Genomic DNA, 25,539 nt, shown 5'->3' with positions numbered 1-25,539 from the left:
ATGCGAAGGTGGAGTTTGTTTGGCGTGCACGTGTGGCATTCATGTGGCATTTAACACACACATGGATACTTCCGTTAACTAGAAGGGTAGGTGTGGCCCAATAGTTTGACGGGAAGGGTATTTTTGAGCCGAAATATAGTTTAAGGGTATGTTAAGCTATTTCAGATAGTTTTGCGGAAACTTGTATACGTAACCAAATGAAGTAGAGAAATTGCAATTTGATGACCATTTCAAATACAATAAAAGAAACGATCTAAGGTGTACTATAAACACACTTATTTTATTTAATCAATTAACACTAATTTATTATTTTAATTTCTCTTAATAGATTAATTTTGTTTAAACAAATCGTAGCGAAACTTTCTTGTTGATTCAACTCATGACCATGGCACAAAAATAGCAGCTACCGTAAGAGACCTAATATACTTATCACCGGAACTCCAGGCACATGAAGACGACTATGTCGGCTTCCCTGGCGGTGGTGACCGAGCTCTGCCACATCAACATCGGCGATTTCGCTAATAAGGAAAACTTGACGAATGGATGGGATGACACCTTCAATTGCTACTACATCAACGAAGACCTAGTAAGTCTTTACAGATTTCTTAATTTAATTTTTTTTTTTCCAATTACCCTATTTTTGTTCAAATTTTGAGCTTTTGTGGCCCCTAATCCAGAAGATGCTTTAAATGATTGTTAAGGAAGTTTTAAATTTTATGGAAAGTTAAAGAAACATTCAATATAATAGATGATTTAAGGATTATATAGCAGAATTAATTTGAATTTTATTTAAGTTGTGATCTCCAAAGTACAACATATTAGTATCGAAATAAAATGGAATTGAATTGAGTCAATGTATTTTGTATATTCATATAGATATACCCGAATAAGGAAAGGATGAAATGAAAGGAAAAAGAGTGAAATTAGGGCTTTAAGTCGTCTATGTGGAGGTGGGGTGTGTTTGGCGTGCACATATGGAGTCCATGTGACATTTTAGCATACACATGGATGTTTTTGTTAAACAGAAGGGCAAATATTGTCCAATAGTTAGACGGGAAGAACATTTTTAGTCGAAATATAGTTTAAGGGTATATTTAAGCTATTTAGAATAGTTTAAGGGTAGTTTTGATCCTTTTCCTTAGTCGTCTATGTGAAGGTGGGGTTTGTTTGGTGTGCACATGTGGCATTCATGTGGCATTTAACACACACATGGATACTTCCGTTAACTAGAAGGGTAGGTGTGGCCCAATAGTTTGACGGGGAGGGTATTTTTGAGCCGAAATATAGTTTAAGGGTATATTAAGCTATTTCAGATAGTTTGAGGGGTAGTTTTGACCCCTTTCCGTATCTTTTATTATGTAGGACTATTTTATTGTGCGTTTGGTTGAAGGTATTAGCCAATCTTAAAATTATTTATTTCAAAATAATTTATCTCTAAATAACTTATCTCAAAATAATTCATTTTAGAATAATTTATTTCTAACCAAATGATCCCTAAAAAGTGAGAATTGTTTATCATGCGGTTCTATCAGATATACTTGTGCATTTTTTTTTAATTTTCCATCCTATGTTTGAAGCCCACATTAGAGCCCGAACTCAAACTCAAAATATTTGATTAAGTGTGAAACACTCTCACCTGTGCATCACTTGCTGGGTCTACTTGTGCATTAATATCCTTTTGCTCCATGTTTTTTTTTTGGAATTGTTTATACTAGACGCTTCATCATTCTTTAGTGGTAAAATGAAGTGTTTAATTTCGTCTCGGCCTTAAACGAAACACAACAAAGCCACCACAGATCTCTTGGCCGAGAAATAACAGAAGAAATCCCCTTTACAACTGTAGTAGCAAAATTAGGAGGGGAAAAAGTCTGCGTGTTTGATAGGGAAAAAGGAGCTTTCCACCTTTTCCTCGGTCTCTCCGTCGCATTTTCTATTTCTCAATTTTGTCTCTTCCATATTTTTTTTAGCTGTCCAGGTTGATTGGAGGAGGAATTTGAGTGGTTTTCTTCACCGATCTCTTCTCCAAGAAATGTCAGCTATTTCGAATTTTACGGCGTGCCGGCGTTTCCAAAATGGAGCTGCATTAACAAAAGACTCACCTGGGGTTGGTTTGATTACTAACAAGTTTCTGACGACCAAGATTTCTACGCCATTTCCGAAGGTAATTTTATGAAATTTAGGAGTCTTCATTTCCCTGGTTTCACCAAATTTGGACTAATGGGTAACCGGTATATTACTGCAACCATTACTCCTTCGTTATAAACGATGTTAACATTTAAAAAGTTTCAATTTTTATGTTTTTTGGTATCTTGCTTACGTGTTTTAGCATTATTAATGAACTAGTTGAGGTCTATATAAGCTAGTTGGTGTCTTTCTTTCCTTTTGTAGCATTATTAATGAACTATGTCCCAATTCTAAACTAGTTTAGGTCTATATATGTCTGCTCTATTCGGGCCAGTGGAAGAGCATTCATAGTAGTCTGATTATATGTAGGCTGGCTGTTTCTATTTGTACATAGGAATGCGAATGCTATGTGAATACCGTGAACTTTTCCTGGTTTTAGTGTGACATCATAGAATTTGGTGGCACTGGTTTCTTGCTTAAGCTGTTGGTCCATTTCAGAGTTATTTTACTATTTGTGCTATTCTGTAGTGTTGTATGATGTTTTGTAAAAGTGACTGGAATAGTCTCAAGACTGTCAAATAATGACATGTTTATTCTATTTCTCGAGCACATGTGTGAATTCGGTGACTCTGGTTTCTTGCTCATTATATTTCTCGATCATCTGCGTGAGTGAAAGCAGCTGCCCACTCCAGTCGTGCTATTCTTCTACATAGCATAGAAGCTTTAAGTGGAAATTTCTTTTACTTCCATATTAATGACTGAGGTCATTAAGTTCGATGGTTTCTATGCTCTAGTGATAATTTTCTCGTTTTGTTTTTAGTTTTTTTGTTACTTTCTCCATTTCAAACTAAGTGGTGTTTTTACCTTTTCATTTTGTTTCAAAATAAGTAAAAATACATCTTACTTTCTAGTAATGAGTAGTTTTCTTAAGGGGCGTGCCCAAGCTAAAAACACCACTTATTTTGAAATGGAGGGAGTAATTTAGGTGATTTGAAATTTTATAAGTGATTCGATTTAAAATAATGAGCGGCTTTACGTATTCTAAAGACTGTTGTGGTTCACTTTGCTCTTCTCAGGTGTCTCTTGTTCATTCAAAAAGGATGTTTAAAGGTTCAAATATAAGAATGACAATGGTAGACGAGAGACTTTCCAGCGGGAAGGTTGTTGTGCCATCTGAAGTGCTGGTAGTGGATCTGTGCTATATCTCTTTATTATTAAGTACTTATTTTGGAAAAATTGGAGTTGACTTCTCTTATACTTTTGGTAAAATTGTTGGTCCATTAAATTTGTGACACTTACATCAGCACTTCTTCCCCTCTCCAGAAGGATTGTACACAAACATTTGATTCCATAACAGTGCTAAATTTAGTTTACGTCATCAAATTTTTTTCTGTTTGAATACAACTTTTGAAAAAGTTAATTGACATGATAAAAGAACCTTCACAAGGTACTTGAATATTAGAGAAAGTTTATCTTGGAAACTGAAGAAAGGAAGAGATAGGAAGGAAACAAGAGTGAATTTTCCCTTCTCTTGTTTGGTTGGTAGAGAGAGATTTGAGGATCATGGAGTATGGAAAGATCTTTTCCAAATTGGTGGCACAAAGTTATGTTATCTGTTTCTTCCTAATAATAGAAAGGAAGTGACGACTTTTTCTCTAATTTTCTATCGTTTTTTCTCTTCCCTTTCTCTGTTCCAAGCAAACAGTTAAGAAATGATATTCTCTTTTACTTTCAATTTACACTCTTGTTTTTCAGATGAAACAAAAATAATTACACTGTTTTAAGTTTTAATACTTCTATACAAAAGTTATTTATGATAGTTCAATGGATATCTAAAATCTGGAGGAAGGTTTATCTGTTTTCTTTCATAAACTACGTAGTATTAAAGTAGTAATTGTTATTCGCTATAAATGTAATTACTGAAGAGTGTGGCTACCAAGTTGTTTGATGTGCAACTGAATCTACTACTGATGAGATAATTTTTATATGCAGGCATATGAGCTCGTTCAAGGAGCAAAAGTAAGTTTTTTTTTTGAGTTGAAATGTAAGTAATTTATGTTTGCTATGTTTTTCCTTTTTCTCTTCCCCCCCTCTTTATCTGTGTTCGAATTTGTATTTATTTTGAAGTATGCATGTGGGATGTATCTGTTCGGACAGTATTTTACAGCTCAACAATAACCTGAGTGTTTGAGTTGGGAGGAAGTGTATAGATGGTTATATCTCATTGTTCTGGGCCACGTCAAATTATAGTAGAAAAATCTGAAAAGTATTGCTTTAATCTAGTGGATATGGAGTGCAGTCCAGTCCTAGACCTATTTTATTTTTTAGATTTTTTGTTTTTGTTTTTCCTTTTCTTTTTCTTGTCCAATACGGACTATTCAGTGAATTAGATCTCCGGTCAGGAAAAGTAGCATTTCTTTTCATGAAAAACTCTTGTTCTAGTGCTGCTACCTCTGGTTGGTGGAATATATATCTAAAATTAGACACTTAGCTATTGCGCGTCGTACACTTTTTGGTTACTGCTTTGTTAGTGAAAGGACACCTTAAATGGGTATGTTTCATGTCACACACAATAATTGTTTGAGTTCATCTGAGAAACAACTATGTGGTATATGATTTTAGTCGCATGATTTTAATCTAATAAAAGTGAACCACTATATACATATTTCAATCAATCAATAACCTTAATTACAATCTAATTGAGGTCGACTTTGTGAGTCATCTTTATACGTCCCTCACTATTCTAGCACATTTCAATTTTCATTCCAAAGTATTGGTAAATAATTTGTCTGTCTCACAGCACTGACTCTCATATCGGACAATAAGGCTCTTTTTTTTCCATCCGTAATACTCGGGCACATCTTATTCCATGATATTAGTTATAGATTGTCTCCTAGGTCTAGTTAAGAGGTTCTCTAGATCCACTCTTATCTCTAATATGCGAGCTATTGCATAGGAGCGGAGTTTTTACCCTGTGCGCACCAAAAGGGTAGCAGCTGCGGGTTTCCCTTGTCATAAAAATAAAAAAGAAAAAACTCTTATCTCTATGCAGACTCCCATATCAGACTAATGCTAAGATACTTGTACAAAGAGTGGACTAATTTGAGTGTGTCAGCAACAACAAAGGCAACAACTAAAGTTTTATCTCAATTGGCTGGTATCACCTGTATGGATCCCTTTTTTCAATTGTCTTCTCCTCTTAGCGAAGTTCGCATTGATATGCATATTTCAAATTTTAAAGTTTTTGGTGATGGGTACACATAGGAAAATGGGTTACTTTTACATTTTGGTTGTGTTAAGTTCATTGTTGTTGTCATTGTAGCTCTTATTATGCTGTCATTATCATTATTGTTTATTATTCCTAAAGTTGTTAATTCATCCTTGTCAAGCAATTTTCAAGTGTAAACTTGAAATAAAAGAAGCCCCCAAGGGCCTTGGTTCTTAGGCAAAGGTTGTACAACAAGGGATGTGGGATAGGCAATATCATAAAATTGAATCCTGTCCAGTGAACTAAGTATGGTGTTTAAGTGGACAGGGATCCCATTATCCATTGGGTTACGTAGATGAAAATATCAGAGTTAAGAAAATAAATTTATAAATTAACATACCAAATAGTTCAATGAACAACATATATTCCCCCGAGACATGACAATGGACCTCTCATTCAATTTTTAATCATCCTCCTCTTCTTTCTAGATATAACTTTAGGGAGACATCCCCTTTTTGCTGGATGTCATCATAATTATCAAAATTATGACTTCAGAAAATATTTTCGTAGTCTTAAGGAACTAAGATTCATTATTTCAACAGATAAAGTCACTCAACTCTCTAGCTTATTTACATTTTCATAAGTTCTGTACTTTCAATCATTTTTCAGTTTACAATCTATTTACTTCACTTATTCATTAATATGCTAAATAAACTAGTAGAATTGGTATTTTCTCAAGCACATTAAATGTTTTTTCTGCTGTTTAACACGTATATGCCATTGACAATGGGAACTTGGATGTATAGGTAAAATGGAGTTATATTATGGAGGGATCGTTGCCCGAACCACCGACTGCTGTTCTCTTGCATGGTATTCTTGGCAGCAGGAAAAACTGGGGTAATGACTCATTTAAAGATTTGTAACATTTCGGCACAACACACAAATGTCTTGTGTATTCACTGAATTATCATGATTCTTTCGGAGTGCCTTGTTTCTCAAATTTCTTATCCTTGTTTCTCTGAGCATATATTAACATTGCACGTGCAGATTTCGGTCAAGTCTTCTTATGTAACTAGCAATTGGAATTTTGCTTGAAATGAGAATATCCAACACCAGAATATCTTAATGAAATTATTATCATTTCCAAAACAGCAAGGAGTTGTAGAAACTGGAAACTAATCTATGTACCATCTAATTCCCTCAATTTTCCAAATGGCATGGAATAATTCTTTCCTTATCCATTCCGTACCTCTTTATGAAAATAATTACCCATTCCATATTTCCATCTGCACAGAGTAATGTTCTATGTCCTTAGTTTTCCATCTTAATGCTCTAAATAGCACAATTGTTACACCTAGTAGCAGCTGATGCTGGTAGAGTTCAATTTGTTTCAATTTTATTAGTGATTACTGATTAGGACCATCTTACCTAAACTTCGGAAACTCTTTCTTGGATAGGAAGAACTTGCTTTCATTTAGCAGAAAAATTAAGGGAGTGTTGTGGCAGAGATACTGGAAAGGACATTCCATATTTTTTTTTCTTTTCACCCGACCATGAACCAAGTTTCATGATGCATCATGCTTATTGCTCCCTGTGAATTCTCCTTTTATCTTCAAGTACAATGGGTTTACTCAAATTCTGTTTCCCCCTTTTTGTTTTGATATCTAACTGTGTTGCAAGTTCTTCTGCAAAGTACTTCAGAATCCTGATAAAGAACCTGTAGTTTGAGGAAGTTCATATTACAATAAAATGTAAAACTATTTGCTTGTGGAAAAGAACGATTTAGAAGTGTCTCTATTGCTGGAGTGCAAGGGAAATTCCACATCTTGTGGCATAGAGGTTCTTATTTCCATAGAGAATTACTAGTTAATTGCCGACTTACTATTGTTTTAGATAGTTTTCTTTTAATTTCTATTATTTTATTTTTCTTAATTCCTCCAATCTGCTTAAACAATTTTCCTTCTTCAAGTTTCTTATCGTCAACCTTTTTCCATGACAATCTCAAATTTTCAGGAAGCTTTGCTAGGAGATTGGCCCAAGAATTTCCGAAATGGCAGGTAGTAGAGATAAGCACTAATTCTTATCCCTTCTTATATACGCAGTATCTTAAAGAGTTTTGCATTATGATTAACTTGTCCCAATTGGACAGGGAGTGTGTTTTGCTGCATGTTGTTTACTGTTGGTTAATTCAATCCCATTTTCTTCTATATTTGATCTGTGAAGAATGAAGAGAAAGGAAGATTTGATCTGGAATTAGTACCCTTGAGAGATTGTCTTTTTTTATATTCATAAAGCTTGGACACATCCAAGAAGATTCTTTAATATAACCATAGATGTGGAATAAGATTATTGAATAATTTCATTCATATCTTTCTATGTCATGTCATGGCTTTATATATACATAAAAGATTGTGGAATAGAATCACCTAAATCTTTACATTAAGAGAAAGAATCAGAGATATGATATTCTAGATTATACTAAGATCTTAGAGGATCATATCTTTATATGAAGAATATCTTCTCATCTTAGAGGATCACATCTTTGATGACAAGAATATCGTCTTGGAAATCCTCTATCAGCCAACACTCCCCCTCAAGCGGGTGAATGGATATCTTCCATTCCTAGCTTGCTTATTAGATCTTGAAACATATTGTTTGGCAATCCTTTTGTTAAAACATCAGCAACCTGATCTTTTGTAGATACAAATGGCGTACAAATGAGTCCGTTATCTAATTTCTCCTTAATGAAATGTCTGTCTACCTCAATATGCTTAGTGCGATCATGTTGTACAGGATTATGAGCTATACTTATTGCTGATTTATTGTCACAATATAGCCTCATAGGTCCTTCCCATCTTATCTTCAAATCATCAAGGATTATCTTTAGCCATAACAACTCACAAACTCCCATCGCCATGGATCTAAACTCAGATTCTGCACTTGATCTAGCTACTACATTTTGTTTTTTACTCCTCCAAGTCACCAGATTTCCTCCTAAGAAGGTGCAATATCCAGAACTTGACCTTCGATCCACTAATGAACCAGCATAGTCCGCATTTGTATAAGCCTCTAAAACCATGTTTCCTCCTCTTTTGAATAATATTCCTTTTCCTGGACTTCCTTTAAGATATTGTAGAATCCGGTTGACAGCTTGAAGATGCATTTCTCTAGGATCATACATAAATTGGCTAACAACACTTACAGCAAATGCAATGTCCGGCCTTGTATGGGACAAGTAAATCAATTTCCCTACAAGCCTTTGATACAAGCCTTTATCTACCACTGAATCTTCTGGAGCATTGCACAATCTATGATTGTATTCAATTGGTGTAGCCACTGGTTTACACCCTAATTTTCCTGTTTCTTTCAACAAATCAAGCACATATTTTTGTTGGGAAATAAAGATTCCTTGTTTTGAGTGTGCCACTTCGATTCCCAAAAAATACTTTAATTTCCCAAGCTCTTTGATGTCAAATTCCTTGAGTAAACACTTCTTCAAATTTTGTATCTCCTCTGAATCATCACCTGTTACTATGATGTCATCCACATAAACCAACAATGCTGTCACTTTTCCTGTTTTTGAGTGTCGTATGAACAAGGTGTGGTCTCCTTGACTTTGTCGATACCCTAGCTTGATCATAACCTTTGTAAATCTTCCAAACCATGCACGAGGTGATTGCTTTAATCCATAGAGTGCCTTCTTCAGTCTACACACCATTCCCTTCTTGCTTTCAAAAGCAGGTGGCACCTCCATATAGATCTCCTCATCTAAGTCTCCATGTAAAAAGGCATTTTTTACATCAAATTGTTGTAGGTTCCAATTAAAAACTGCAGCCAATGATAATAAAATTCTCACTGTATTCATTTTTGCCACTGGGGCAAAAGTCTCCAAATAATCAATTCCATAGGTTTGTGTATAACCCTTTGCTACCAAACGTGCTTTATATCTTTCTATGGACCCATCTGACTTATATTTCACAGTAAACACCCATCTGCACCCGACCAACCTTTTTCCTTTTGGTAATTCCACAATATCCCAAGTTTTGTTTTTCTCCAATGCTTCCATTTCTACCTTCATAGCTTTCTCCCATTCTTTATTTCCTAATGCTTCAGACAAATTTCTGGGGATAGGAATTGTGTGGAGGTTACAGAGAAAAGCTTTATGACTTGGGGATAGATTTTGATATGTCATGGAGAGGCTCAAAGGGTGTTGTGTGCAAGTTCTGGTTCCTTTTCTGATTGCCATGGGAAGGTCAAGGACATTAGGTTGGTTAAATTCTTCTTCATGATCAGTTTGGTTTGGTGTTTCTGACGGTTCAACAAGTTCAGGATGGGTATCAGGAGCAGTAACCTGAGGAGATGATTGCAACCGAGTAGTTTGATCAGTTAGTCTCTTTCTTCTGGAATATACCTGCAATGGTAGATTATTTTCTAGAATTCCATTATCTATATTTGGATTAGGAGACTCAATGGGTTCATTTGGATTTAGAGACTCAGGTGACTGTAGCAATGGTGACTCAGGCAAGGATTTGGCACGACTAGAAATGGACAAATCAAATAGTGACAAGTCTAGAGGTTCCTTTCCCTTCAGTGACTCCCCCTGATTGTAAGAATGATTAAAAAAGGATTCACTCTCATCAAATGTGACATCTGCGGAAATAAAGAATTTCTTTGATGATGGTTGATAACACTTGTAACCTTTTTGAGTAGGAGAATATCCTATGAAAACACACTTAAGAGCACGTGGGTCTAATTTGCCTCTATTTTGAGAATGAATATGAACATAGGCAACACTTCCAAAGATTCTAGGAACCAATTTATTGGAAATTTCAAAATTTGGAAAGAAATTCCTAAGAGTATCAAGCGGACTTTGAAAGTTCAGAATTCTTGATGGCATTCTGTTACTAAGATGTGCAGCAGTTAGGACAGCTTCCCCCCAATACTGTTTTGGCACCTTTTTGTGAAACAATAATGATCTAGTAATGTCAAGTAACAGACCATTTCTTCTCTCTGCTATCCCATTTTGTTGAGGAGTATTGACACATGAAGATTCATGAATAATTCCCTCTTTTTGGAAGAAAACAGAGAGGTTTTGATTGAAGTAGTCCTTGGCATTATCAGATCGAAATCTTTTAATTGGCACATCATATTGGGTTTTGATCATATTAAAAAAGGTAGGAAGAATTTGACTGACATCTGATTTTTGCTTTAGCAAATAGATCCACGTAACTCTTGTACAATCATCAATGAATGATACAAACCATCTAGCACCAGAAATATTAGGAATGGGAGAGGGTCCCCAAATATCACTATGAATAAGAGAGAATGGAGTTTGACATCTTTTGTGACTAATTGGAAAGGAAGTACGTTTGTGTTTTGCAATTTCACAATCATCACAATGGAAAGACTCAACAATCAAATCTTTGAACAAAGATGGGAACATCCTTTTGATTACATAAAAGGAAGGGTGACCTAACCGACGATGATAAAGCCATACTTTCTCTTTATTGGACATGATAGATTCAGACAAGAATGAACTAGACAAGGAATTCTTAGATATATATTCACCATTGTGGAAATCCAAACAATAAAGACCACCTTTCTCACTAGCACGCCCAATCATCTCCTTCGTGTTCTGTTCCTGAAATAAGCAATATGAAGGGAAGAAAGTTACTTGGCATTTGGAATCTTTGGTGAGTTTCTGGATAGAAATGAGATTTGCAGATAACTTTGGGATATGAAGGACATCTTTAAGTATCAAGGATTTTCCAAGTGGTATGTCTCCTTGCCCAGCTACAGTAATAACTGAACCATCAGCTATAGTTATTTTTTTATAGCTAGGACAAGGGGAATATGATATGAAGAGATGAAAGAGACTGGTCATGTGATCAGTTGCCCCGGAATCACCACCCACGTTGGAGAAAGTTTGTCTGAGACATTAGTAATAAAAGAGTAAGAAATACCTGTGAAGGCCAATGAACAACTACCTGTTGAAGCTGAATGTTGCAAATCTCCAATTGAAACTGTAGAGTTATTCTCTACGGTTGCAGAAACATTCTCAGAGACTGGAATATTTGCGGCAGTACCATTTTCAGACATGGTTTGGGCAGATAAAGATAGCAAAATGGGATTTTTTAAAGATAGGATGAATAAAATTGGCCAGGAATAAGCCTAAAGTTCTGATACCATGTGGAATAAGATTATTGAATAATTTCATTCATATCTTTCTATGTCATGTACATGGCTTTATATATACATAAAAGATTGTGGAATAGAATCACCTAAATCTTTACATTAAGAGAAAGAATCAGAGATATGATATTCTAGATTATACTAAGATCTTAGAGGATCATATCTTTATATGAAGAATATCTTCTCATCTTAGAGGATCACATCTTTGATGACAAGAATATCGTCTTGGAAATCCTCTATCAGCCAACAATAGATTAGGCAGTTCCCAGCCTGCTCAATTAGTGGTCTATGAAAGGGAAGGAGGTTCTCAGGTTCAAATCCCTACGGAGGCAAAAAACACTATGGTGATTTGTTTCCATCAGTCTAAACCTTGGTTGACAGGGTTACCCATATCTGCGCTAGTAGAGATAGCAGGTACCCAATGGAATAGTTGAGGTGAGCGCAAGCTGGCCCGTACACCACCGTCATTAGAAAAAAACATAATCATAGATTATATAAAAACAGCCCCTGAGTGTTTTTGTTGAACAGTGGACAAGTGACCTCCTCTTATTTGTTTTTCAATTCTTTCCTATATTGAGCTGCTTACATTTTATTACTAATATGATATGTCCTAAAAAAAAATTCTTTTTGGTTGTTGGAAGACAAATATAAGCACAAATTCAATTCCAAACTTCATAGAAGTCATTAATCAACATCCTATAGAAACTCTTTTGGGAACAATTAGTTTGGAGCATAATTATGTTGGGGCAACTTTTGTTGTAGGGGTGCTGTATTGTATGTGTCTAAGCATCAAGTCCTTGCCTGAAAATAGTGCTCTCTCTCATTGATTTATTTGAACAAAAAGCTAATATTAAAACAAATAGTGAAGCTTTAGAAATTAAAACAAAAACATATGAAGCTCCCAATTTTTTTGGGGTTCTGATGTGCTTTATCACCCTCCTGAGAGATGCAACTAGAAACAGATTGTGATGTATTGAACTGTTCTATGTGAGCTTGTTTGAGTTATCCTGAATATTTTTCATTAACTCTTGGAAGCTACTATTAATTGCGGTCACATCATTCTTGAACCTATCTTTTCTCCTCTTTGTGGGGATGTCATTTTGAATTCATTTGTTTTTGACGCCTTTCGCCAGTTGTAGTCCTCAAACTTACGTTCTTCTTTAACTGATTGTCGATATCTTATGGTTAACTTGTTTTGATACGATATTTGGGTGATTTGTTGCGGACAGTCTTACAGTAGATTTACTTTTCTGCAGTTTCTCCTGGTGGACTTGCGGTGCCATGGTGATTCAGCATCTCTCAAGAAGAGAGGCACACATACAGTTGCATCAGCTGCTCTTGATGTCCTAAAGCTGGTATAGTTTCTTAACCATGACCTGTTGCACTCTGCACGTACAATGCTTTCTTGAGTGCCATTTATATGGCATCCGTATCACTAAGCTTTTTGTGGGGCAGGCATGGAATTTTTTTACAGACATTAGCAGTCAGTCCTTGACTGTGCTTCTATTTGATTCGTTGAAGTTTGGAAGAGCATGACCAATTGCATTATTCTCAAAAATCAGAATACGCTAATATTTTTCTTTTGATATTGATAAAAATAGTCTTTCTGCAAGTAGATATGGGTTTTGCATGCACACTTGTGCATGTTTACATGTGTCATGTGGAAACATTAGCTATTGTCCTGTCATCCTAGAGGCCTCTATGATTGATGTTGTTCCTTCCGTTATTGTTGAACTTTTTTGCCCTCATAGTTGACTTGGAATTCTAATTCTTTCAGTTATATATCCATTTCCTACTTCATCCCTTTTTTTTTGTGGGATCAGTTCTCTACTTTGTCAAGTAGACAACATTCATTATTATTGGGTTCTCCCTTTACTTTCCCAACTGCTTTCAAATTTTCAAAGAGGGGACTAGCTTCATCTTCAAACCCATGAAAGTGAAGCTTTCTTCACCCATCTAAAGGCATCACATCTACTGGTGATTTTACAATGACTTGCATGGCTTTTTCATCGTCATTACAATGCGGTAATGAAGTGTCAACCGTAGTGTTGACTGAATGAATCTTGGTTGATCATCGAATGATGTTCTGATTCCCATGAATTTTCACTACATGTGTTGTTTGGACTGAATCACAAAATTTTTGAGTGTTAGTAACCTCTGTGCTCCCCTTGGCTTGATTGGTCTAGGCAATTGACCTGTGCAACCTAGGTGAGAGGCCAAGATATGCGCATCATGTGATTATTTCCACATCAGCTAGCACCTCACCATTTCTTTTTGATAAGGTAAATAATTTTATCAATATTGGGAAATCCCCGCATACAAGAAGTATATCAAGAGGCAGAGAAACCTACACTAAAATATGGTTCTCTACAAAAGTCACCCACTCATCTAAACAAACAAGAACCTATTTGTGCAACAAAAGAAACTAGAGACAAGAAGCTGCTCTTCACATGTACAAATCACCCCAACCCCTTCGAGAGCTCTCCTCTCCCTCTCCCTCTCCCTCCGCACAACTCATATACGTCTCTGATAAATGTCCCGGCCAACTATCTTTTGGCCCATTTGTAAATTTGCTCTAAGATGCTGCATTTTATATGCAGGATTATATCTTTGACGTGATAAGGCTAGTTTAATTTGAATCAAATATGGGTCCCGCGGACCTATCCAAGATGTCCACTCTATGTGCTCGACATATGTGGTCCTTCCCTCTGTGTTTGTGTTACATTGTCGGTGACTTACAGTTTCCTGTGATCATCTTTTTTTCACCCATGTTGTAGATTCAACCTGAATCAATTTTGTTTACCCTCTTATGCTAAGAAACAAAAAAAGGGCTTGGCATACCAACTATTAGTCGAGGCACTTATAAAAGAATACTTCAATTGAGGCACTTGCAGACTGCAGTACTTGATCACCGTATTTATGAATAATCGGGGAGGATTTCCAATTGATTTTATAACTTATACTTATTGAAACTATTAAGTATCTTTGGATGCAAGAGCAAGCGCACTTGCTTGTCCTTTTCTTATTTGTCCGTTTTCTTTTACCAACTTATGCTAATGGTTGATTCCATATCACTGAATCATTGGCCAACGTTATCCATGGAAACCTATAGTCCTATACACTCTCAATATTTGTAAAAGAAAAAAGCTTACGTGCTGGTAAAATTTTACTTTATCCTGCAATACAGGGGCAATAGATGTGATGATATACCATTTCAGTTCAGTGATGTGTCACTTATGATTCTCTTGTTTTTCTGATTTTGGGTTGGGTCAAATGGTTCCCCATTTTGCCTCTTCACTTCTTGCCTGAGATGTTAACACTATTATGGTAACACATTGCTTGGGCTCAATCTTTGTTTCTTCTGTGTCTAGCTTGGCCAGCTCAGACTGACTCCCCGAGTTGTAGTTGGTCACAGCTTTGGAGGAAAAGGTAACTTTTAGCTTATTACAGTGGAAAGCTACTTGGTGAAATCAATTGATATTTTGTTGTTCAGACATTGATCTTTCTTATTACTATGCAGTTGCATTGAGCATGGTTGAGCAGGTTCCAAAGCCCCTTGCACGGCCAGTTAGAGTAAGTATTCTGTATGAAGACTGTAAACGATGCTTGCAGTAATATCAAACACAGTTTTGGATATAGATTGGAACTTGTGAGTGGTTAAAGCAATGTTAAGAACTCAGTCAAGGCAGTTTATACTATTTGCTTCACAGTTCTCTCATTTTAAATTGGTGATATCGGTAATTGGTCTTTACGCATAAGTATCCCGTAATAAAATTCTACAAGCATACCTGAGGTAATATCAAACACTGTTTCAATATAGCTTAAACTCGTGAGTGGTTAAAACTTAAAAGTAATGTTAAAAACTCAGTTAAGGCAATATACCATTTGCCTTCCAGTTCTCTCATTTACATATGATGATTGGTTTTCAGGGATGATAATTTTCTTTTCTGATGCACTTTCTTTGGTCTTGCAATCTATTTTGCCATCCTTTGTTTTGTTTTTTTTCTTTCCACTCCAAATTCTTAGAAGTAATTCAAACTAATTGGGTCATAGGTCTGGGTTCTAGATGCTACTCCAGGAGAGGTTCGAGCTGGTGCAGATGGAGATGATCATCCAGCTGAATTGATATCATTTCTGAGTAAATTACCAAAAGAGGTGAGCCCTTCTGGTGATTTCAGTTTGTATAAAAATGTCTCCATGCATATTGCTTTACATGAACCTTAACAAACTTTATTCTCTCTTATTGTCAACCCTCCATGATATCTTTAGTGTGTCAATATAGATACTTGTTCCTTTTAGGACATTTGAGAAGAAATTGGGGTGGGATGTACAGTGGGCCTCTTAGTATGTTCATTCTCTGATGTGTTTAAAAGAGCAAAATAGGATTGCATTCTGGAGATAGAATGCGTCATGTTTTTATTTTTTTTGTGTGTACTTCTGGAGTCATAGGACATCACTTGTATAAATATTTGACCAAAATTGTGGATGGCTGCTCCTACATATAGAGTTGAGATTTGCTTAATTCTTGTAAACAATAGCTATCTCCCTCTTTGGTAATAAATGTTTCACCTGTCCAAAAAGAATTCGCGAGAACTACTTTAGGTTTAAGGTATGATTGATATTTAATGTAATATGCTTACAACGACAAAGTAGTTTTTCGTGGGAAAAGCTTGTCCATTAGTTTGGAAGTAGAAGCTGAATGTGTCACTGTGTCAGAGCAATGGAGAACAAGCCTTTATCCTTCATATTTTACGTTGCTTCTTGACTAATTCTTCTGTTCTTGCATGTTGATATTGTTTGGCACTACTCTTGGTTTATAACTTGAAATAGCTTACAGTGTTGTTTTGAAACTTTAGGCTAGGCTATACAATTCACTCACTCAAATGTTGTTTATCCTTCTCATCTCTCTCTCATTCTCTCTTTGTTTTTTTACTGATATATTCACATAATTTGTATTGACATCAATTCTTCTTATGAATAATATTTTTCAAGGAAGGTCTCTTCAAAACGAGATATTGTGGAGGCTCTTATACAAGAAGGTTTTTCCAGGGATGTTGCACAGGTATCCCCTGGCCTCGCATATTTTTCTTTCTAGGAATTCTGAAAGGTTTAACACTTAAACTTCAACTTTGCAAACTTAAATTGCTGTATAAGCTAAGGCATTTTTCTGCATCTAGTGAGGCACTGAGCTTGATATTGAGTAACTGAGGAATGAGATCTCTGAAGTTCGTTAGAAACATTATGAATGTACTTCTTTAAGTTGTTGTAATGTGTTCCACTCTTATCAGTGCACGGAGAGTGAGCCAGTATATATCTCTTGACTACTGTGAAAGAAAAAGAGAACGATGATTTAGTAGGCCTACCAGATGATAAGTTGTCCAAAACAAAAACGGAAAAGAACCGTACCACAATAGTGACACTCCCCAGTCTCTCTTAGTATATTGTAATGGACCTATAGCCTTAGTATGAAAGGCAGGAGAATACCCTATCTCAAATGCCTCTGACATGTCTACCTGGGTCCTGAAAAAGAAACTAACAGCCACTTATTCCTACACTGTAGGGTTACTGTCCAGGTGTGGCGCATGATTCTCAGCATTTCTCAAGAGCCCTGGGTGATGCCAGAACATACTGCTGATCTTCTGAGTTGCTGGATGAGGAGGGGGGGGGGGGGGGAGCAAGACCCAAAAAAGATGGTGGTCTATAGTACCTACTTGTGTCTGGTGGGCTATTTGGAGAGAAAGAAACCTTAGGTGTCATGAGAATGTTACTAACTCTATTCAGAAAGTTAAAGAAAATTGCATTATCATGTTGTTTTTTTGGTGTAAAGAAGATGGTATAGAAGAAGTAGAACAGTTGGTAGATTTCCTAGGATCTATGTAATTATGGTTTTAGATTGTAACTTTTTGGAGGTAGCCAACATACCCTTAATGCTGAAGAATACAACTTTAACTTTATCAAAAAAAAGATATATGTGATATGCCCACTGGAAACAATTGCCATATTTGGGGAGAAACTTCTAATTTTACAATATCTTAAGCCCCATAGTCAACTCTAACCAATATAAGTCCTTTATAGTAGCAATCAATCTCTTCCACCTTTCCTTTCTAAATAGAGCTTATAGAAAAACATTGGTAGTCTTGCTTTTCCATATGATTTGGAAATGGTGTTCTTGAATTTTGTTGGTCAGAATAAGAGACACAATATTTCACTCTCCACCATTCAAAATTTAAACTGTCTTTACTCAAGGCTGGATTCAAAATTTAGGGCCCACTGGTTCAGAATTCTTGTGCGCCTATTATTCCTGTAATGCAGCATGTAATTGTTTGTAAAATAAATTTAGTAAAGGAGTATATCATGCAGTATATCTGACTAAAAGTTCATCTATAAAGGCCATCATTCCATCGAACATTGTTCATTACCATATTTCTAACTGTTAATTTGCTTGCGCATGAGACACGAGTTGGCCCAGTTCTCATTTTTTTCCAACTGACATCTGACGTTTCCTTTGTAAATTTTGCAGTGGGTGGTAACTAACCTTCGTCAAACCAACACTGCTGGTTCATCTCCTTCACCTTTGTCATGGGTGTTTGATCTCAAGGGTATTGCTGAAATGTATCAATCATATGAAGAAACAAATCTGTGGTAGGTTGCTCATGTCAGTTTGAAGTAGCAGATTTTTGTATGATCATTCTTTTGTCTTCTTGTTCATTCCTTAACTGTTACAAGTGTGTACCAGTTGCCCAATACTGGCGTAGTCTGGACATGTACTAATAGTGGTTCAACAAATCACAAACATGCACACCCTCTTTATCTTGTTGCTATAAATAAATCAAAAGATTTTAAGAAGAAATCATGGAAATGTTGACAAGTTGCAGGATATTTTTTGACAAGATTAACTTTCAACATTAATATAAGAATAGCAAGACGATCAGGAATTTTTCTTCTACGGGCAATGTACGGGGGGACTGGTCGCTCAGCTCAATACCTAACACAGCTATAGAAAAAAAAACTAAAAGGAAAGTGGAATATCTGGTATTACTGGAGCCTAAAATGTATTACGTATTGACATGCTAAGAATAAATGTGCACTGTAATAACTTATTTTATTCATATGATAATGAATGTGTGGCTTTTGCAAGGACTAAATTGAAGTTGGTTATTAAATACTTAAATTGTAGGTGAGTGTATCAATGGTTTATTTCATATCTTTTTTGTGTTTTGTCACCAAGCTTCTGGTGGATCAAATCCATGGCTCATTCCCCAAAAAAGGAGGAAATACTAATTGCAAGATCTTCTTGCAGGAAAATTGTGGAAGATGTTCCTCGGGGCGTGCATGTTAACTTTTTGAAAGCAGAAAGAAGTCTGCATAGATGGGCCCTTGAGGATATTAGAAGAATCCATGTTGCTGAGGAACAGGCTGTAGAGGAAGGAGGTGGAGTCGAAATGCATGTCCTCGAAGATGCAGGTCATTGGGTAGGTTGCTTCTTTCATACACATTTCTTTCTTCTGTATATATATATTTTGTAAGTTCTCTAGATGCAAAGTGTTTATTTTAAAATGTGCATCAGAGTTGGAAGCTGGTAATTTATCATTCTTCCTCCCTTTCAAATTATGTACTGTAGTTTGACTACGATTGGAGTTTAAGAAAGAAAGAAAGATAAAGACTTTTGGAACTTGTGTCTTGAACATGTCATGATGTTTCTCTGGCTATAATTGGAGTTTAAGAAAGAAAGAAAGATAAAGACTTTTGGAACTTGTGTCTTGAACATGTCATGATGTTTCTCTGGCTATAAAAGCATGTCATTTAGGGTAAAATGAAAAGTTAAAAGTTTAAACTGTCTCCAATTATAGAAATGTGTCATTCTTCTTTGTATGGACTAAAAAGGAAATAATGCCACATTAAGTGGAATGGAGGGGGTACCTAGGTTGACTCGAGTTCTTAAAATACCCGATGAATTGTGTCTCGGGGACTGATTGCCTCATCATTCCTTCTAGTGTTGGACTATCTACCCTCTTCTCCCAAACTGATGATACAAAGAATAGCTAACCTGGTTGAATCTGAAAAAAACTACTTTTCAGTGTTATCTGTAGTTATTATTAGATAACGTGATTAATATTGATATCATAGTCTGCATCTTTTGCTTCCCATTATACGTCTTTGAACTATGTCAAGCAAAGCTTCTAGGAAGACAATTATAATTCTGACAGACAACAATGAACTTAGGGTACATTTTATTTGCTGTTTACATAAATTGCACAATTATGCATCACTTGATCCTTATCCTAATGACAAGTATGTATCTTTTTTCCAGGTACATGCTGATAACCCAGATGGGCTATTCAAGATCCTTTCATTTTCCTTCCAAGGATTTTAGGCTCAAGGAATTCTGGCATTGGTCATATGACCTGGAATATCGGTTGTGAACCCCTTGCAACCTATAGATTGCAGAAAGATCCAATTTTTTTTGTAGTATAGTGTATATCATCTCATTCATTGTGATTTGCTTGTTCTAGAATGTGATGTGCAGAAATTAGATTGGTGAGGCTATTTCACCTTCAAAGCTGAGTACACGATACAGAATTGTGCAAAGAACTTCTTTACCAGTTCTGTCCTGTTGGGTCATTAAACACCAGCTTTACTGGGTAATTTCCCCTCTAAATGTAAAGAGAATTTATCCTCTTCAAATGAATATGATTCTACCAATTCATACATCAAATGGCAATCTGGAAACTAGGCACCACCAGTACCTATTGCAAATCATTTGCCTGACTTGGATAGAGGGGCATCTAGTAGCTGTTTCCTCTGAAGGGGTGAAAGACTAATCGAACCATCTAATAGCTGGCACCCTCTGAAGTTTCCCTCAAGATAAATGGAGCTTGCGTGTGAGTTCTATCAGGTAAAGCAAATGATTAGAGGCCTTGAGGGTGCAACACCCTCGACCTATTCTCAAACTTTAAATAGGTAGGACTGTGTCACTGCACATATCCTTGAACAAAGTAAAAACTCGGGGGTTCCAACAAGCTACTGCTACAGCCTACAATCATTGCTTTTCATTGAAATATATTATGTGAATGAAATAATTACCTGTGCATATTTATTGAAATCAGAATCACTCATGAATGTGATTGAAGTGATAGAACTCTTTGGCTTTTAAAGAATAGAGAAATAAACTTCCCAATTTTTTTCCCATCGAAAAACCAAACCCAAGCATTCTTAAACAAGCCAAGTACAACTTTTTATTGTGCCGAATGTTTGTTGTATCTTGTGAACTCTTACAATGATATCCACAGAATCTTAACTAAAGAAAAAACATAACCACGCTAAAATTAAAGTAATTACTCGACCTACTACCTTCAATCCTGCTGAACCGGAACAGGCCCCATATGTCTCCGAGGAGAAGCAGATGGATGCTGAGGAGAGGATGAACCAGAAACAGGCCGTCTCCGAGGAGATGACGACTCAGAGGAAGGCTGTCGTGGAGGAGAGAATGTCTCAGGAATAGGCTGCATCCGAGGAGGAGAGGATGACTCGAGAAGAGGCCTTCCGGTGCCAATGAGGGAAGTTTTCCGGGCACTTTGGTTTGAAAGTAACAGCCGAAACGTCCATTGGAGAACATTTGGTGTGAATACTCTATAGAGAAGGAAAATGTCGTACCAACTCGGATATTTCACGTATGGATCTCCTCGGCATGCCCCTGATACAATCAACTTCGCAAAGTCCTCCACTGAACTTCCAGATGCATGAACCTTGAATGAAAATGCAAGCAACAACTTTAATTGCACGGAGATAAAATATTACCAAGAGTTCCAACAAAACCAGAAATTAAAGGTTACTGGAATCCATGATAAATGAGAAAGACAAATGTAGGCAATCTTGCCCGATTCTTAACAGTATTAACCCTCTGTACAGTTAAGTTCTCAGTTCAATCATGTTCCTATCAGTTCATTCTAATTTAATACTTAGGACCAACTACAAGAAATTGTGCAACAATGGTCAATACAGCCGGTTAAACTTCAATATCAATATCTTCATTCTGTCAATACTAGTACACAATCTTGGGCAAGTAACACAATTTTTGCTCGGAATAGAGAGACTTACTTCTCTTTCTTCCTTCCACTGCATCTCAGCACCTTCCTCTAGCATGAATCTTCCACCTGTCATTTCAGTCCCAATCCATCCGTGTGTCGCTATTGTGACCCCTACGTCACCGTTCAGCTCGAATCTCAAGGTCTCATAAAAATTTACAAGTGCTGCTTTCGCTGCCTATATTATAAGACGACACACATATTATCATCTCTCGAAGGAAAAATACAACAAAAGAACCACGTGGGGACAAATGAAATAGGGGGCTGACGAAGAAATATTGAGTAATTCAATTCTCAAACTGGACGAATTCCATTTAAAGGAATAGATAGCAACGGTCAGAATTACTAACTGCATATAAGCTCATCCTTGGCAAGGGCAACCAACTCTCTACTGAAGCATTCACTATGACTCGGCCTCTGCTTTGTCGCAGGTAAGGTAGTGCAACATAGGTAGGATACACATTTCCCCAAAAATTGATATCCTGAAATGGACAATATTCAGACATTTACAAATTTGAAAGGTTTTGGGAGTAAAATGCAAGTGTTGTACCCCTGCAACAAGATACTTAGAGAAAAATCATTCTACCAATACATTAGCGTCAAAGCTAAATATGAATAATTGTGGATGGTCCTGAGTAAAAGCTCCACATACCATCAAAATGGGGAAGACATTTGTATCTGTGGCTTCTTCTAGGTAGAAGGTATGACCCAAACTTGCTGTATTTACAAGATGATCCACTGAAAATAGGGAAATGAACGGAGATTGTCGTCAGAATAAAATTCAGACAACCTTTTGGTTACGAGGTGTTATTCTCCGAGATTTAAACATACCAAGCTATACACGCTACTATATCCATCCCAATTTAAGTCTTATTTTGCTTTATAAATATCAATTGACCAATGCAATCAGAAACAAATTCATCCGTCTCTAGAACATAACTTGGAGTCTGAAACTACATAACAAGTTATGTAAGTTGCAACTTTTTGTTTCTTCAAAATAGTTGTAACATTTTGTTGTGTTTCCTAGACAAATAGTTGTATTTGCTTAATGAGAAATGAAATAGGACGTAATATCTCTAGATAGAAGTAGTACTCAGTAACATCAATGTCACTGTAAAACTCGACGCTAGAAAGTTCAAGAAAACATTCTTAACTAGAATGGACAACTACCTTGCCAAATGGGACTTAAATTATCTCTGCTTTAAAAAAATGACTGTTTGATGAAACTTACCTATGCTATAGTCTGTTCAAACTAAATCATGAAAAGGAAATAACAGAGAATATCATTTCACTAACAGTGAGAGGTTTGACTAAAGCATATGTAGGTACTCGGGCCACATTATATATATTCTTGGTATTTTTGATTACTCAAAAGGTTACATTTTCACATTTTGGTTTGACACATTGCAAGCGGAAAGCTTACGCTTGGTTGGTTGAATTCCTCAAAATCCCAGTGTCCACACTGCTTTCTCATTTCAATGAGAGAAGGTGTGTTAAACTTCATACTTAACACTATTTACAACATAAAATTGGAGATACAACAAGTGGATCCAGCAAATTGCTTACCACGCCCGTATAAGTTTACGGTCTCAGTGATGAATCTCCTACAATCAGCTTCCTTTACAACATCTGCAGCTGTTATGAGAACACTTTTTGCACCTAATGCCCTGGCATTCTCGCTAATTCCCCAGAGTCTGGTTTCTCTTCGTGCAACCAGAACTAGATGAGCTTTCTTCTTTGCATATTCATATGCAATTTGCTAATATTACAGAGTAAAACCAAGTATTTGTCACTTGTTCAATACTTTTCATGCACAAACAAGAACAACAAAAAAACAAATAGCAAGTTTGGGCTTCTTTAATTTCAATTACTAAATTCGTTTTTGTAACTCCAAAAACTCAAATTCCACAAAAAACTTAAGAATAGTTCTATCCATTGCATGCTAGGAATTTCTCCTCTAGAAAGAAATGAGTGTTGCCCAAAATATAAGAAAAAACCAAATTTTCATCGAAATCAAGTAAATCAAAAATTGAATCAGCCTATCTTGATAGTTAATACCATAATAACAAATACAGACATTCAATTTTCAAGTTCCAAAAACTGATCCATACCAATTATTTGGGGTTTTTGAGATTTTCACTCACAAAATTCTAAGTTTTTTCCGAGTAAAAATGCATGCCCAAACACAACTTCAAGGTACAAAAACTCAAACTTTCAATTTTCAAATTTCAACTTCAAAATCTATGGCCAAATCGGAGCTGAGTCTAATTAAGCTATAGCTCATTTTTTTTACCTCTCCAATACCAGAAGAAGCTCCAGTGATGATGACGATTTTGTCCTCCATGTCTTCACCAAAGAAAGAGTTGTACATCCTCTCACAAGTGTTGATGAAATACAAAGCAGGCCATGAAAAGGCTAACATAACCAAACTTGCTGGTGGCACCACAAAATTCAGCACTGAATTCACCAAATCCATCATTTTTTTTATGATCAGTTCAACAAGAAGATGAGAAAAAAAATGAGAAGAAGAGAACAGAGGGCTGTTATAATTTGTTGTTGATTTTTGGGGATATGTTTAGAGTAGATAGAGTTGAGTATTAACAACAACATGCATGAAGTTGAACACGTGCTTTAAGGATTTGGTGACGAATGGAAGGGACTTGTTTTTGGAAGTTAATGCATGAGATCACAACAGTCATTATCTGTTTTGAGTTATATCTTCTCACTTCAAACTGCTAGCTGGAAAAGCCCGTACTTTTTTTTTTATTTCTTTTTTGCTCAAATATTATATCTGCATTAATAAATTTGTTTGATATATTTATATTTCAAAGCATAGTCAATAAAATAAAATTTTAAGTAAAAAAAAGAGTTAAAAATGCCTCTTATATAAAAAACCACAAGGCAAAAGGAAATTAGCAAAGACATAAATTTAGTTAAAGTTATTATCCTGAACATAAGTTTAGTGATATTGCGTTTCAAATATAAGTTTAGTAATACAAATTATACTCAAGACAAGAAATTATGTCCAAAACACAAGTTATGTTCAAGATATAAGTGAATAACGCATGTTATATACCTAAACATAAAAGAAATTAAGCTTAAGGCACAAGTTATGCCCAAACAGAAGTTTAGTGGCCTAAGTTATGTTAAATTTAGTAACACAAATTATACAACAAAACATAGGTCAATGTCCAAGGCATAACTTCAGTAATAAAAATTATATTTTAAGACAAAAGTTCTCTAAAATGCTCACCCTCCAAATAATTTTTTTTTGCTTGAGGCAAAACATTTCCTAAAAGATTTTGCTTGAGAAATTAGTTGTGACCAATGAATTTAGGTCATAATAATTAAAAGTACTTTATCTTATAAATTTTTATGAAATAAACAATAAAAACAAAAATTAAATATCATAAATTTAAAAAGCAAAAATTAAATAACACTCTAAAATAAGGACTTTCATGCAAAAACTTGATTCTAGGACGATCCGAATATGTGGGTCAACTGATTTTTGGCAAAAATTTAATAGTATTACATAAATAATTTTATTTAAAGATTCAACTAATCTTTTGTTGGCGTATTAATAAGAACAATTTTCACATATATTAAACATAAAAATCATATTTGTATGTTATAACTATAGTTTGCATAATTGCGCTCCATAACAAATTTTATGTTTGCTATGAAGCTTTTGATTTGTATAATTCACTAGATACATCCAAATTTTATACAAATTGTTCGGTTTGTATAATTCATTTATACATTGTAATTTGTATAATAAGATTTGTATTTGTATAATTATAAGTGTATCGGACGAAAATATATGTATTTGTATTTCTATATACACTTTTCTCTGGCTTTATACAAACACAAACACATTTTATACCAAAATGTATAAAATGGCTAATTATATACCAAAAATGGCTAATTGTA

The 25,539-nt window shown here is 35.5% G+C and overlaps 3 protein-coding genes across 5 annotated transcripts in view; 1 reads left to right on the top strand and 2 right to left on the bottom strand.

Annotated features, from left to right (window-relative positions):
* The window catches only part of LOC125830656 (60S ribosomal protein L7a-2-like), a 431,324-nt gene that overhangs the window by 175,969 nt on the left and 229,816 nt on the right, over positions 1-25,539 (bottom strand). The window lies entirely within an intron of this gene.
* LOC125830614 (uncharacterized) lies at positions 1,776-20,240 on the top strand. Of its 2 annotated transcripts, XM_049509795.1 has the most exons (13): positions 1,776-2,161; positions 3,201-3,308; positions 4,117-4,143; positions 6,139-6,229; positions 7,346-7,389; positions 12,781-12,879; positions 14,896-14,953; positions 15,045-15,097; positions 15,578-15,679; positions 16,521-16,586; positions 18,045-18,166; positions 18,825-18,996; positions 19,836-20,240. In XM_049509795.1, exons 1-13 carry the CDS (start codon positions 2,030-2,032, stop codon positions 19,896-19,898), a joined length of 1,137 nt encoding a protein of 378 aa, XP_049365752.1. In that variant the 5' UTR covers positions 1,776-2,029; the 3' UTR covers positions 19,899-20,240. The 2 variants fall into 2 exon arrangements, with proteins under 2 accessions (XP_049365752.1, XP_049365756.1); XM_049509799.1 differs by lacking the exon at positions 3,201-3,308 and having other exon boundaries at positions 1,946-2,161.
* On the bottom strand, positions 20,846-24,149 carry LOC125830609 (11-beta-hydroxysteroid dehydrogenase B). Its single transcript, XM_049509789.1, has 6 exons — positions 23,903-24,149; positions 23,176-23,368; positions 22,262-22,347; positions 21,960-22,091; positions 21,623-21,787; positions 20,846-21,270 (listed from the first exon to the last, which is right to left on the bottom strand). Exons 1-6 carry the CDS (start codon positions 24,086-24,088, stop codon positions 20,878-20,880), a joined length of 1,155 nt encoding a protein of 384 aa, XP_049365746.1. The 5' UTR covers positions 24,089-24,149; the 3' UTR covers positions 20,846-20,877.

This window comes from Solanum verrucosum, unplaced genomic scaffold (genome assembly GCF_900185275.1).
Source record: "Solanum verrucosum unplaced genomic scaffold, falcon-dt-bn FXZP01000102.1, whole genome shotgun sequence".
In the NCBI taxonomy this organism is placed as follows: Eukaryota; Viridiplantae; Streptophyta; class Magnoliopsida; order Solanales; family Solanaceae; genus Solanum; species Solanum verrucosum.
This window is presented reverse-complemented; position numbering and strand designations above follow the sequence as displayed.

What these genes read in the sequence shown, in the direction of transcription:
- LOC125830614 (XM_049509795.1), top strand. Translation starts at nt 2,030, where the DNA reads ATGTCAGCTATTTCGAATTTTACGGCGTGCCGGCGTTTCCAAAATGGA. An exon ending in CCCTTGCACGGCCAGTTAGA is followed by an intron (nt 15,098 to 15,577) that starts GTAAGTATTCTG and finishes ATTGGGTCATAG; the next exon opens with GTCTGGGTTCTAGATGCTAC. An exon ending in TTTCCAGGGATGTTGCACAG is followed by an intron (nt 16,587 to 18,044) that starts GTATCCCCTGGC and finishes TAAATTTTGCAG; the next exon opens with TGGGTGGTAACTAACCTTCG.
- LOC125830609 (XM_049509789.1), bottom strand. Translation starts at nt 24,088, where the DNA reads ATGATGGATTTGGTGAATTCAGTGCTGAATTTTGTGGTGCCACCAGCA. An exon ending in CGTAAACTTATACGGGCGTG is followed by an intron (nt 22,348 to 23,175) that starts GTAAGCAATTTG and finishes CCCTATTTTCAG; the next exon opens with TGGATCATCTTGTAAATACA. An exon ending in AGTGGAAGGAAGAAAGAGAA is followed by an intron (nt 21,271 to 21,622) that starts GTAAGTCTCTCT and finishes TTTTCATTCAAG; the next exon opens with GTTCATGCATCTGGAAGTTC.